Source organism: Chiloscyllium plagiosum, chromosome 34, assembly GCF_004010195.1.
Source record: "Chiloscyllium plagiosum isolate BGI_BamShark_2017 chromosome 34, ASM401019v2, whole genome shotgun sequence".
NCBI classification, from domain to species: Eukaryota; Metazoa; Chordata; class Chondrichthyes; order Orectolobiformes; family Hemiscylliidae; genus Chiloscyllium; species Chiloscyllium plagiosum.
The window spans coordinates 22,432,281-22,447,693 of record NC_057743.1 but is presented as its reverse complement, the minus strand read 5'-3'; the positions used below and the strand labels follow the sequence as shown (position 1 = coordinate 22,447,693).

The 15,413-nt window shown below is 40.7% G+C and overlaps 1 protein-coding gene across 2 annotated transcripts in view; it reads right to left on the bottom strand.

Moving 5' to 3' along the window:
* The window catches only part of acap3b (ArfGAP with coiled-coil, ankyrin repeat and PH domains 3b), a 310,483-nt gene that overhangs the window by 57,153 nt on the left and 237,917 nt on the right, over nt 1-15,413 (bottom strand). For both annotated transcript variants that reach the window (XM_043675828.1, XM_043675827.1), the window contains exons 9-10: nt 12,891-12,965; nt 2,484-2,495 (exon numbers count right to left, since the gene is read on the bottom strand). In XM_043675828.1, the coding sequence (XP_043531763.1) occupies nt 2,484-2,495; nt 12,891-12,965 (87 nt within the window). The remainder of the gene's footprint in view (nt 1-2,483; nt 2,496-12,890; nt 12,966-15,413) is intronic.

The following is a 15,413-nucleotide window of genomic DNA, read 5'->3' as shown; positions in this document are numbered from 1 at the left end:
ACGCTCCTTGTCAGGGCAATCACCTGATGAAGGAGCGTCGCTCCGAAAGCTAGTGTGCTTCCAATTAAACCTGTTGGACTATAACCTGGTGTTGTGTGATTTTTAACTTTGTACACCCCAGTCCAACACCGGCATCTCCGAATCATGTTGACAATGGAAGTTAGCTCAGAATCCTTCCAAGATCCTGAATGGTCTTTTGCCTCTCAGATGTCGAGTGCAAGGGGGAAAAGATGCAGAAAGGGGAACAGTAAGCAGCCCAAAGTCAGGGTCCCCATTGCAGGTAATGCTAGATCAAAAAGACAGCCTTGTAAAGGGAATTTGAGTGTACTGGATGCTCAGCTTAAAATAAAACACAGAATTTCAAGGGATTGTTAGCATCAAATTTGTGAAGGACTCAACGTTTGATGGACTGTGGGAGGAAACCGGAGCACCCGGAGGAAACCCACGCAGACACGGGGTTCAACAGAAAATATATGACAAAATAACATGTGGCTTTAAAGGAAATGCGGTGATATAGGCAGAGAAATGCTGACAAGAGAGAGCAATAATAATGGGTTCTGGATATTTTACAACTATATACATTTGAGTTTATTTATTATTGTCACATGTACATAGGTACAGTGAGAAGTTTTGTTTTGTGCGCAGTACAGGCAGATCATAACATATAAAGATCACAGGATGATTGAGCAGAGCGAGGAATACAAAGTTACGACTGTAAGAAAGTTCACAAAAAGCAAGATTAATGTTGGATTTGAAATTTGAGAGGTCCATTTAGAAGTATAATAACAGTGAGGAAGAAAGTGTTCTTGAACCTGTTGGTACATGTGTTTTGATTCAGGACATAAAATCAAATCTGCATTGGAGATCCATTGGAACGAGGTGACTTGTGTGTGTATTTCACTGGTGCAAAAATGCTGAGCTAGATAGTGTACTGTTTTTGCTGTTACATTCTGTGGGGCATATGTCCTCCACTTAAGCCTTTCGTATGGGTTGAGTTCTGGGCCATTAGAAATCGGAGCAGAGTCCTATGACGTTGGTTCTTTCTTTCTCCCTTGTGCTCAACACACATATTTTCCAAGGCTTCCCCATGGTGGGTGAGGAGCTTCTGACATGCAAGATGCAAGGCAGTCACATGCTGTGGGTGTGCTTCAATATGTGGTGCTCTGGGAAACTGGGCACTAGAGAATAGGAGCTCCCACGTTCAGCCTGTTTTGTGATTTTATTGGACAATGACCCATTGGTACCTCATCTTCATTCAGTCTCTCATTCTCCAAATCTCCTAAACCTTCAGCATACAAATAATCTTAGTATTGGTAATGACATTAACTCTGGATCCACAGCCTTTTGGGGAAGTGTGTTCTGGATCTTCCTTACCATTTATACAAACGAGTCCTACCTGATTTCACTCCAAACTGAGCTAAAATAGCCCAATTCAAACAGAAGACTATCCCCATACCAAAGGGAATCTATTGAATCTCTTAATTATTTAAAATTTCTCAATAAGATCATCGTTCATCTTTCTGAATGGGATGGGGTTGTAGCCGATGCATATATTTGAATTATTTCGGCTCCAATATTTTTCTGATGGTTCAATATTGTAGCCCTTCCTTGGGTAATGGATTGAACCAGAGGTACGTTGTCCAAGACTCTAAAGGACAGAAACAAAACTACACCAGTTTTGGAATCCAATCACTTTGAGATAAAAGGCTAAACCTTAATCTGTAAGGCCAGCATCTGTCACTTCATGTGTTAAGTTTTCTCTCCAAGAAGCAGCTGGCTCCCAGCGTGAGACCAGATTCCATTTTATAGTTGTTATTAACTGACAGAACCTGCCAGCCATGTGCACTGGCCCTAAAAGCTTAAATCATTGTTCCAGTTGGTCTTTCCATCCAGTGCTCAATCTCAGGTTGTATTTCTGCTTGCACTCATTCCCAGACTATATTCTTATCCAGTGCTTATTCTCAGGCTGTATTCCACATTATGCTCATTCCCAGACTGTATTCCCATCCTGTGCCCATTCCCAGACTGTATGCCCATCCGGTTCCCATTCACAGAATGCATTCCCAGTTTACAAGACAAAGCTTTTCACTGTGCCTCAGTACACATGACAATAAATTAAATTCAATTCAATTCCTTATCAGTGCTCATTCCCAGACTGTATTCTGAATTGGTTGTTATTTCTTTGCCGCAATCCATTCACTGCTGATTCCCAGAATGGATTCCCAATCAGGGTTCATTCATGGACTGTATTTCTGCTTCTGCCCATTGCCAGGCTATTCAGAAGGGATTGACCCAATCAGCTCAGAAGCGTGTGCATAGGAATATCAAACTCTCTAAACGTCCTCGGGATAACTTTAGCAATCTCCTCTTCTGCACATACATTCTCATCAGCCTTGCTGCAATTCTTTCACTGTTTTGCATTTGAATTAAATCAGCTGAAAAATACACTTTAGAGTTTTCAATAGGATTTGTCTTGAACCTACCTGTAGCAGAGTCTGCAGAGATTTGTTTGAAGAACATCAAGGACGCCATTGTGGGGGTTGGGAGGAGAAAAGAGAGACAAGGTCAACAGATTTATCTAATTTAATTGGTGACATTCATCTTGTAATTAAATATGATCAAGTTAAGTGCCTGATTTATATTCTTGTCTATCTGAAGTAGTGAAACCACAAGCAAACTGAAGGTGAACTGGTCCTGTCAATGCAGCATTGGTATAATGTGGCTTCTGTTCACACAGATACAGCAGTTATATTGTAAATGCATTCGCTCTCCGTATCTAACCTGATAAAAAAATCTGAGGCAGATTGAGAGTCCTAAGATTTTTCTGGAGAAGGACATCTCATTTTGGAGTCAGGGTAGAACTTGCTCATCTGATTGTACTCTAGATTACTGTTGCTGTGCTATGGCTTCAGTTTCATAGTCACTGTTCCAGTACATCCTGTTAAATTCCAGAACTGGCAATACTGCATGGGGTGCGTTAACCCATCACAGTGTGCACCTCAATTATGTTCACATACAGTAGGTAGAAGATCACAAGCCTGCAGCCAGAACCTGGTTTCTGCTGTTATGTTGGCACTGTTCTGATGCTGGTACTTGCCAATAGAGGTGGCAGTGCCCTAGGGAAACCACATCCTTGTCGCTCGGCAGCATTGCCACCAGGAGTGAGTTGCCATTGACTACAGCAGGCAATGTCAGCATCTGAGACTTTTTTTCCTGGTGCTTTTTGCTTTGCAGGATGAATTACACCCACAGAAATACTGTCTGCTGGATGTGTACATTAGCAACATGATTGGTGCATAATCACCCATTAACAGCTGTGTTGGGATGCCACAACAGTGGCACCTAACATCAGCTCCAATTCTCTTCATAACATTGAACAGCAATTTACAGTTTCCATTCTGCATTGATTCATACAGGAACATTAAGTAAAATTTATTAGATTCAGCTGTAAGCTGTTATGGAGCTACTGGTTTCAAGGTGGTTTCTCTATTGTGCAAAGCCATTAAAACTGACAACATCAGTACCACCTGAGACAGACGATGATCTCATTCCATTCTGCTATTTAAGATCAATAAATGCTGTAAGAATCAATTAACCCATATAAATGCTGCCTCCCCAGAGAGTACTTTCATTGCGCCTGGCCTGTAATTCTGCTGCATTTGTATTAGTAAATGTTTAATCAACTTGTTCCCATAATTTCCTTGCTTGAACTTGGTTGAGTGAGCTCAGTGTCAAACATCAAGAGAGAACGCAAACTTCCATCTGATTACATAGTTATGGGCAGGAGAAGCTATTTGGTTCATCTGGCCTAACCCATTCCATCAGTGTTTTACCAACATCCCGAATCCTGTTTGTTGACAGGACCTTGTTTGCTCCATTCTGATTCCTTTTAGGGTTTCTTATTCCATCACTACTGTGAATAGTCTCTGAGCGGATTATTCTGCTGTGACTTATCAGGATACACTCTCCCTTCAAACATCAGTGAGGTTATCCATTTTGGACTGAAAAAAATGACAGATAAGGGAACTTCCTAGATGGAATGAGGTTAGATAAAAAGGATGTCCAAAGAGACTTAGGGTTTCAGGTGCAAAGATCTTTACAATGTTACCAACAGGTGCAGAAAATAAATAAGAAAGCTAATGGAATGCTAGCCCTTATATTCTAAAAAATTGAAATATCAGGATGCAGTTACGCTGCAGTTTTACAAAACTAGGCTAGACCCTGCTTGGACTACTGTGAGCAGATCTGGGCACCAGACCTCAGGAAGGATATACTGGCCTTGGTGGAACTACAATGTAGGTTTATACATTGGACGACAGGGGTTAAATTATGAGGAGAAATTACACAAAGTAGGCCTGGTTTTTTCTTGAATTTGGAAGTTTAAAGGGTGTTCTGATTGAAGTCTTCAAGATATTAACAGGAAAAGACGGGGTGAATATTTCCAATGGTTAGGGATTCTAGAACTTGGTGACATAGTCTAAGAATTAGGGCCAGACTGTTCAGGACTGTCCAATCCCAACCTGAAATTCTGTTCCTAAAACCCTCTGCCTGACTTCCCCCTCCTCCCTCTCTCTCTCTGTTTCAGAGGTTCCTTCCAAATCGAATTTTAGTCATGCTTTTGCCTTGTCTATTCCTGCTCACATCTTTGAGTCAATCACCATCCTCAGCTCTCATTCAATATCATCTAAATGGGGAGAAACTTCAGAAATCTGAAGTGAAAAAGGACTTGGGGGTGCTAATCCAGGATTCTCTGAAGGTTAACTTGCAGGTTTAGTCAGTAGTTAGGAAGGCAAATACAATGTTGGATTTATTCCAAGAGGACTAGACTATAAAAGCAGAGATGTATTTCTGAGGCTTTGTAAGGTTCTGGTCAGACCACATTTAGAATATTGTGTGCAATCTTGGGCCCCATTTCTCAGGAAGAATGTTCTGGCCCTGGAGCAGGTCCAGTGGAGGTTCATGAGAACAATCCCAGGAATGAAAGGCTTAACTTATGAGGAACATTTGAGGACTATGGATCTATACTTGGAGTTTAGAAGGATGACAGGGATCTAATTGAAAATTACAGAATACTGAAAGGCCTGGATAGGGTGGACATTAGGAAGATGTTTCCATTAGCAGGAGAAACCAGAACCTGAGGGAACAGCCTTTGATTTAAGGGAAGACCCTTTAAACAGAGATGAGTAGAAACTTCTTCAGCCAGAAAGTGGTGAATCTATGAATTCATTGCCACAGAAAGCTGTGGAGGCCAGGTCATTGAATACATTTAAGACAGAGATAGATAGGTCCTTGATTGTTAAGGGGATCAAAAATTGCAGGGAGAAAGCGAGAGAATCGAGTTGAGAAATGTATCCGCCATGATTAAATGGCAGAGCATACTCGATGGGCTGAATGGCCTAATTTCTGCTCCTATGTTTTATGGTCTTACGGTCATCTCTAACCAGGTTTATACATCCACAATACATGTCTGTATCCCCATTTTCCTTTCACTTCAGAATCTGCTGTTCAAATAAATGAACATTTGCCCATCTAATTCTTTAGAACCTCTATGATATTATCAGTTAATAATCAACAGAAAGACTATGCCTTCCATAATCCCAGGATACCAAAAAATGCACTACAGCCAGAAAAGTACTTGAAGTATAATTACTGCTGTAATATAGGAAACACAGCACCAAATTGGTGCACAGAATGATCCCATGAGTAACAAGATGACAATTACCAGCTTTATCAGGACAATCTCCTTGCTCTTTTTCACATAGTGCTGTGGAATCTTTTATGTCCTTTTGAGAGGGCAGAAGGGACTGTATCTTAACTCTCACAGTGTACCACTATGTGGGTGCTACATTGGAGCAACAACCTGGATGTTGCTAAGGATCTGGATAATGAGGGTCTGTTTCGTTTAAGTGCAACATTTCACACTCTATCTACATGGCAAATGGATTCAACAAATGATTATCAGAACCCTTCAGTAATTCTATTGATTGAGCTCTGTTGATTTTTCATTGCCAGAATCTAAATAGGTTAGTTTGGTATTTTCCGTTCTGATATTACCTCAGTGCCCAAAGAGTTAACATGTCCTTTTGTTTTTTTCATATAATGACACATTATTTCAACTGTCTTTTCAGTTTAAGATTGACTAGTTACCATAACCTAGTTAAAATTTCAAACCATCCTGCACTCGGGAATGTAAAAGCAAATCCCTGTCAATCAACAGCTTCCTGAACATCTCTCTGATAAATCCACTAAACAACCACTAAGCATTCCAGGATTAACAACATGTGGAACTGCAAATGTACAGTTCTACAGATCAAGGTTTTGGAGGGGGGAGGGGGGAGGTGAGTATGCATATTGACTCATTCTTGACTCAGTCAGGAGTATCTACACTATGTTCCTTAACCCCATTCCCAGTAACACTGTGACATTATGATTCTCCTCCATTCCAGAAGGTGGGGAATCCCAGTCCAGAGCTTCTTTCAATGAGCTTGCTTGCCTGCACTATCCTAAAAGCAATGTGTACCTGGCTATACTAACTGGCAATGTCACTGTGAGCTCAGCTGTTGTTCACCTTCAACACCCACCTGCCCACACCCTCCAGCAGAGCTCGCCGAATAGCAAATAGGAACAGGAAGCTCCACATTTCTCACCTTCCTCATTCGTGGTATTAAGGCTTAATACAGGCCCGTCCTCTGTGCTTTTCCAAGGCTGGTTCAGGCACGTACCCTCATGCTGTTCTTCCCCATCCTTGTGTTGTCTGATTATAGGTCTGCACTCACCCTATTCCAAAGCCCTTTGCAGGCATGTCTCCCAGTGCTAATCTGATGTCTATTATGGTGATCATAGATTGTTACTCAAATTGAACAGAGCAATGTCAGAATTATCAATGGACCCAAAACAACCTTAAGGTTTAATCTTCAGAGACAAAATATACAGAGAAATGTGTACACACATATTCAGGGAAATCCATATGGTCTTATGTCAAATTGTGATGCAAGTTTTTTTTTAATCCAAGTATAAATATCATTTCAAAATTGTGCCACGTTGCTACTGGTCACACTTGTGAAAGTATTCCATTAAAAAAACGTCAAGAGAATTCTTCCAGTACAGTGACTGTATCCAGTAGTGCTCAAAAAGCAAGAGGCTATAGACCCCAGTGGTGTCAATGGAAAGTTGTTCATTCTGTGATGCTTTAGGCCAAATGAGTAAACATGAAGCCATCACCTTGTTTGTGGTTCAGAATAATCATGAATTGAGTTTTAGTTTAGAAAGCACAGCAATTCTTAGGGCAGTTCAAAGGAGACCTGCTAGGAATCAGAAGGAAGTTTAGTTTTCTGTCCTTGTAGAAGTATAGGATAGTTCATGGAAAACAGAGTCACCTTGACAGAAGGGTAGTTTGTGAAACTTCTAAACCAGGAGAGTTTGGTTAGAAATCTGCAGGTTATGGTTTGCCTAGTGGTCTAGTGGTTAGCGGTTAGCACTTGGCGCTTTCACTGCCATGGCCTGGGTTTGATTCCAGGTCAGGGGATGGGTATTTATGCATGCTGATAATTTAATGGCAAGATAGAATTTATAACTGATTTCAGAAACTGGAAATAAGTCATGGAGATGTCAGAAGAATCTTTAGGTGGTATGGTGGCTCAGTGGTTAGCACTGCTGCCTCACAGTGCGAGGGTGCCAGGTTCAATTCCCCCCTTGGTGACTGTCTGTGTGGTGTTGCACATTCTCCCAGTGTCTGTGTGGGTTTCCTCCCACAGTCCAAAGACCTACAGGTTAGGTAGATTGGCCATGGGAAATGTGGAGATAGAGTGGGATGCTCTTCGGAGGGTTAGTGTGGACTCCATGGGTTGAATGACCTGCTTCCATACTGTCAATTCTATGATTAGACCGGAGAAGATTTTGGACAAAATGGTGATCGATTTGGAAAAGGCATTGAACTGACTCCACAATCCACATCAAAGAAACTGTTGAGAGTTAGTTAAGTACAACCCTCAGTGGTTGAGATAAGGGCATACTTTATCTGATTTTGAATCTCTAATAAATTAGGTTGGGAAGCATACAAAACATTGTTTTCCCATGCATTTTAAGATCTTTCTAAACACGTTCAATATTAATGAAGCTTGTTTTTTAAATTGTTTCTCCTTTTGTATAATAAACTCCAGTTGCAGAAACTCTGTGATTAACCACCACATTAACCATGCAATCAAACAAAAAGCTTATGATCTATTGAGCCACGTTATATTCTGGGATAAAGTCAGAGTCTTACGGAAACAGACCCGTGGGTCCAACCAATCCATGCTGACCATAATCCCAAACTAAACTAGTCCCACCTAACTGTGTAGATCTGACTTGTCCAGTATTACCATCAGGATTATAAAATTACATCCTCACATTCATTAAAACATGGCAAAATGAGGCAATGGCACATGAACACACACAGCTACATACATGTTCACATACAAACGTGTTAAATACACATGCATATATGTGCTACTGATGATATACATATATTGTTGAGACAACACACACACACATTTAAAATCTAAGAATGGGTTACTCCACTTGATCTGCCCCCATCCTCAGAAACATGTGGCCGAATCTATTCAAGTGTACTCTTTTTAAATGGAAAATGGAATGAGTGACCATCTGGCTGAGGGAAGACAGCCATTCAGTGAGACTCATTAAAGAGGCTGAACAGAGAAGAAAAACTCAGCCAGATGTGCATTCAAGGTCCTGTTAAAGAGGGCTGTGGAATTTTCCTTTCATCTCTTTGTGTATGTTCATTCTAATCACATGGATATCTCGTTAACTGTGCAGTTAAACAGTGCAGTCTGCTGTGGGCAAGTTACTGTTGCAAACTCATAATTAATAACTTAATGCCTTGTCCAGCAGAATGTCTCTAATTCCAGGGAGGGAACATACAATCAGCTTCAGAGTAGCAGCATTATTGGCCCAGCTCAAGGTATGAGCAGCTCTTGCAGTTTCCTAAGTTGCAGTACAACAAGAATAAAATGTTTCCTAACAAGAACACCTGTCAAACACTTATTTGCTGATACAGGTGAACTACAAAATGGTTTGCGATGGTGCAATGTCCACCCTGAACAGGTACCTTCAGTTTAACAAATGCAGCACTAACTTTGCTGCAGCTTCACAATAAATTATAGCCATTTGAAAAGCTGTTTATGAGATGGTGACCTGAGACACCATCCTCAGGCAACCCGGGGAACAACTGCCTGGGGTGACACTGGCAGCTATACTTCGACTCCAGGTGGAGATGTGGGGAAGAATTTTTTCACCTAGAAGGTGCTGGGAATCTGGAACTCACTGCCTGTAAGGCTGGTAGAAGCACAAAGCCTCATAACATTTAAGTAGTGTTTAGGCACCTACTCACGATGTAAAGACACGGAAGGCTGTGGGCCAAATACTGGAAAACGGGATTAGAATAGTTTATTTTCCCATTCTCCACGTTTCATTTAAGTCATGTTCTGAGATACTATAAATTATTACTTGATAACGGGAGGTGACGAGCAGCACACAGAGCCAGGGAAGATGAAAAGATCAGAACAAGGAAGCAAAAAATATTGACAGAAAGTGACAGGCAGCAATTAGAGACAGAGAAGCTGGAAATACTAGACTAGTTGACAAGATTGCAACAGAATGCAAGAAGAACCAGTTCTGCAAGTAAGAGACCAAGACTCTCGGAGGACCTTCATCTATCATTCTCATTATAAGTAAGAGTCAGACTCAGAATACAATGTTCAAGACAAAAAAAAAGTGCAGATATCCTAAGTAGACACGCAGGAAGCTGGAAGAACACAGCAAGCCAGGCAGCATCAGGAGGTGGAGAAGTCAACATTTCGGGTGTAACCCTTCTTTCTTCAGGGTCCTGAAGGATTATACCCGAAACATTGACTTCTCCACCTCCTGATGCTGCCTGGCTTGCTGTGTTCTTCCAGCCTCCTGCAAGAATATAATGTTGACAGTAGATCAGGGATATGTGAATAATGTGGCATAATGAAGTGGAAAAAAAAAGAGTCACTTTTAATCTGTTCGGCAAATTTTAAAGTACAATTTCACACCTAAGTGAGTTTCTCAACCCACTGAATGCTTTTCTCATGGGAACAACAATAAAGTTGAAACATTTCACTAGAACCATCAAAAGAAATGCAGCAGCTGAATAGGGTCACCAAGAAATCTTTTTATTTTGTCTTGAAGAAGAAAGAAATTCTAATGTGGCCTTTCATGAAATATTGATGTTTCAATAAGCATTGAAAATGCAGACAGTGACACTGGAAATGTAAACAGTAATGTTGCAGACATGGATGGTAAAATATTCAGCATATTAACAAACATTGAGGAATGTAGAATAAGAATGAGATGTAGATTTTAATCCTGAGGATTTTGAGAGTGACCCTAGGGATGTAAAGGATGATTAGTAGAAATCACAAGGCAAAAATTATGAATCTGATTAAACTGCAGTCAAACCAAAGTAAATAAAAGTAAATTAGTTGTGAAAAGTAATTTTTTTTGTCAAATTATGTTTTGGGCATAACTGTGTGAATTTAGATATTTATGTTTTGTATTTGCAGATTAAATGTTTAATTACAATAATGGTGTGAAAGATGGTAATGAAGTGAATTGTTGAATGAAATCTGTTTGATACAAAGAATGCTTTAAATAAATTATTTCACAGAAATGTTATCGTGGTCTGATTTTCAACTTTAATAGCTTACCACATTCAGTGCATAAGCCATAGGGCAAACATTTCAATGTACTGTTTCATCAATATTTTTTAAATCCTAATTTTATCTTTCAGTCTTTTATTTCCTGAATGTAGGATGGATAAACCAACTTGTAGTGAATACCAGTAATGACACTGGACAAGAGAGTGGTTATATAACATTTACATAGAGCAATGGAAATGGGACATCAAAAGGTTGGAAGATGAGGAATGAAGTCTCAATGTAGTGAAGGGATCTTATGAAAATTGGACCTTTCTTTCACCTGAAAAGAGATTGCTAAAGAAAGAGGGTCTAGGGAATCTATTAGAGGTTTTCAAATTAGCAAAAGACAAACAGTGAAAGATCATTTGATAGCAATAGATTACACATAGATTACACATTTGAAGGTAGCACTAAAGTACAACAGATGGAAAGTGAGAAGAAATATTTTCACAAAGATTTGTTCCAATGTAAATACTTTAGAGCAGGTGGTTATTGAGGTAGAACTTTAAAATCACTTAATGAGGATATATATTTGGAAAGGAGGAATTTAAAAAAGGAGAAAGGAACACGTGATTGGTTTGATTTATTACTGTCACATGCACTGAGGTACAGTGAAAAGTGTTGTCTTACATGTTTTATAGGCAGATTGTACTATACATGTGCATCAAGGTAACAGAAGAGAGTGCAGGATACAGTGTATCAGCTGCCAAGAAGGTGCAGAGAGAGATCAACATTAACATTAAAGAGTAGGAAGCTCGAGTTGGAGAGCTAGCATAGGTTCAATGTCTGAATGATTTCTTGCTGTGATAAAAATGCTGTGATGGTAAAAATATATTTTCTTTTTTTGAGTTTAGTTCCTCACTTTTACATAACATCCAGCAACTTGAAAATAAACATTACAATTAGCTCATGGTTTCTGATTGTAGTATGGGCTGGTTCATTAATGCTTACAGGCCCAATGCCTACAACTGAGAGTCATGACAGGGAGGAGTGTTGGCAGGAGATGTTTTATATAAACTCCAAACAATGTATTGAATTGAAATAGTTTAATATTTTCAAGTTGGTAATTCTGAAGTTGTAACTTTGTTTGGGCACAGTGTAATGTGGTGAACATACTTTCAGGGGTTTATACGTTTACTTCAATATTCTGATGGCACTGTGACTACTTTCCAGATACCAAACAGGGGGCTAAGGCTCCAAAATGTCAAAGTGAATACTCTTTATGGATAGGAGGTATGCTCTCTGTCATTTTGGTGTAGGTTTAATCTAGGAACCATGCTTTGAACTCCCCTGATTTGGCAACTAATTCTCAATCATGGCTCTTTGAGGCACCTTAGAATATTTCTGAACAATGAAGATATCCTCATGTTGCTCGTGATTGGCAGAAAGGGCTTCCAGTCTGTTGCAGACACTGAAGACAGTAGCAATGGTCTTCCCAGTAGCAAAGACAGCAAATGGAGGTGAAGACGGGGGCAGGGTTTGGGCTGCTACTGGAGAGGTGGAAAGAGGAAGGGGTGGGAAGAAAAGCTATTGCTGGAGATGTTCTGCTTGCAAATGACTGGGCAAGAGTGGGAACGAAACAAGAAGCAGTTCATTGAGCTGGGAAATGGAGGCGACAGATTGGAGGATGATGATGTGGTCAACTATACTGAACAATTCATTATAAATTACCAAAGGAACTAATTACAGATAGTATAATTTGTGTTTTAGTAGCATTTCATTGCCACAACAGGTATACCAAGTGGGTTTGTTAGGCCAAAATGACCATTTTGCACTTCATTACTTTTATGTTGCATAGTAATAGTTCTGAGGCCTAAAGGGATCAAAAGATATGGGGGATAATGAAGGAACATATGGAATAGCAGAGTAAAGCTCGATGGGCTGAATGGCCTACTCCTGCTCCTATTTTCTGTGATGATATGTTTCTGTGTATATTGGTGGTGGTAATAAAAATAGGAACAAAGTCAGAGTAATAGCCCTTGAACACCAGGACTCACCTAGACCACACTTGTCAATGGCAACGATCGGAGCTTTGTTCCTGTGGTGTAGGATGTTAACTGAACCCTTTGTCTGTCTCAATACCTCAAACACTCTCCAAGATACTTGCTGTTCTCCATCTTATCTGAGTGCAGATGGCTAATGAGAGATCAAACACTGCCTGGGACTTACCCGCTGTTGTATCAGTGCGTGCTTATGCTCCATTTCCCTTTTCTCCACAGCCGAGTCAATCACAAGCTGGTCCAGCTGAACAGGACAGAAACCAAAACAATCTGTTAGTCTGCACACACAGCAAGGCTCAGGCATTTCTGCAAAATCACAGCACCTTTGCCCTAAAAGCCTTCTGAAAATGCCAAAACTTCATGAAAGTGACAAGATTATGAAATATCTGGAATAATTCCTCAAATGAAAAGGATTAACTCTTTGGGAATTTAACCTTTTTCAATATCAATTGAGGATTGACAAGCACCGCATTCTAGAATCATTTGAGTTTTTTGTGCATTTCTTTAACAGGCCACACTTTCTGGAATTATTTATGATATAAGTAATCTTCAAATTGAAGGCAGTTAAATATAATTATGTTTTCCAGGTTTAACCAAACAAGAAACATGCCCCCAGAACTCTCTCAATTGAGCCAAATCTTTCATGTGATAGTGATGAAGAAAAGACAGAAAAAAATAAAGAAACATGATTAGATTAGATTAGATTACTTACAGTGTGGAAACAGGCCCTTCGGCCAAACAATTCCACACCGACCCGCCGAAGCATAACCCACCCATACCCCTATATTTACCCCTTTTAACCTAACACTACGGGCAATTTAGCATGGCCAATTCACCTGACCCGCACATCTTTGTGACTGTGGGAGGAAACCGGAGCACCCGGAGGAAACCCACACAGACACGGGGAGAATGTGCAAACTCCACACAGTCAGTCGCCTGAGTCGGGAATTGAACCCGGATCTCTGGCGCTGTGAGGCAGCAGTGCTAACCACTGTGCCACCGTGCCGCCCAAAACATGATACAAAAATGGAGAGGAATGGGAAATATAACTGGTATTGTGCATGGGGAGGTGGGGTAAGATTGTGAGCAGTATTCTGGGGTGGGAAAGATAAGCATACAGGAAACAGGAGAAAGAGAGGTTTGCATTTATATAACCCCTTACAAGGCTTCAGGGTGCCTCAAAGCACCGAACAGCCAATGAAGAAGCACTTTCAAAGTGCAGTCACTAATGCATCTTTGGAGAGTGTGTGAAGGGACAAATGTCACATTGAACTGTGGAGGCAAAGGTGGAAACAACCATTATTAGCATGGACCAAGTGAAATTGGAAAGACTGCCAGCTCAAATTCTGTGAGAAAACGCGATGAATTCAATGAGGAGCGGGAATTTTGTGGATGTCACATCGTGGTTCATGGCGGTGGCTCACTGGCACCATCTGGTGGACAGTTAGAGTTGAATCTAACGCCTCTGATTCTGAGATGGGGGTTACGAACCCCACTTTTAATTTAAAGCTCTATATCCAGATCTGGTTTAAGCGTCACTACTGAGGTACATCATCACCAGTTAACATCTTTTTATGGAGCTCATAGTCCAACATGCGTTCAACTGCTCTGAGTGCTGGATAAGGTTACAATTAAAAACTTCATTCTCAATAACTACTTTTATTACATTGCTTCAATGAAATAGCTCTTCTCTCTCTGAAAATATGATTAACTAATCCTCCTGGGGATGTGGCACACAGTTTCAGTGCACATTTTTCCTGATATGTCTTGAACTGATCTTCTCCAGGATGTTGTCCATTCTTAAGAGCTGAGAATTACTGCACTGCTTCCATTCTAAAACTATGGGGCACAGGCTAAAAATTAGGGCCAGACCATCCAAGATAGATGCTAGAAAATACTTCAACGCACAAAGGACGAATGAGGTTTGGAACTCTCTTCCACAATCCCCAGGACCTGATCAGGTGTACCCTAGAACTCTATGGGAAGCTGAAGAAGTGATTGCTGGGCCTCTTGCTGAGATATTTATATCATCGATAGTCACAGGTGAGGTGTGCCCGAAGACTGGAGGTTGGCTAATATGGTGCCACTGTTTAAGAAGGGTGGTAAGGACAAGCCAGGGAACTATAGACCAGTTAGCCTGACGTCGGTGGTGGGCAAGTTGTTGGAGGGAATCCTGAGGGACAGGATGTACATGTATTTGCAAAGGCAAGGACTGATTAGGGATAGTCAACATGGCTTTGTGCGTGGGAAATCATGTCTCACAAATTTGATTGAGTTTTTTGAGGAAGTAACAAAGAGGACTGATGAGAGCAGAGTGGTAGATGTGATCTAATTGGACTTCAGTAAGGCGTTCGACAAGGTTTGCCATGGGAGACTGTAGTGGAGAGCGAAGAGGGTTACCTCAGATTACAACAGGATCTTGACCAGATGGGCCAATGGGCTGAGAAGTGGCAGATGGAGTTTAATTCAGATAAATGCGAGGTGCTGCATTTTGGGAAAACAAATCTTAGTAGGACTTATAAACTTAATGGTAAGGTCCTAGAGAGTGTTGCTGAACAAAGAGACCTTGAATTGCAGGTTCATAGCTCCCTGAAAGTGGAGTCGCAGGTAGATATGATAGTGAAGGCGGCATTTGGTAGGCTTTCCTTTATTGGTCAGAGTATTGAGTACAGGAGTTGGGAGGTCATGTTGC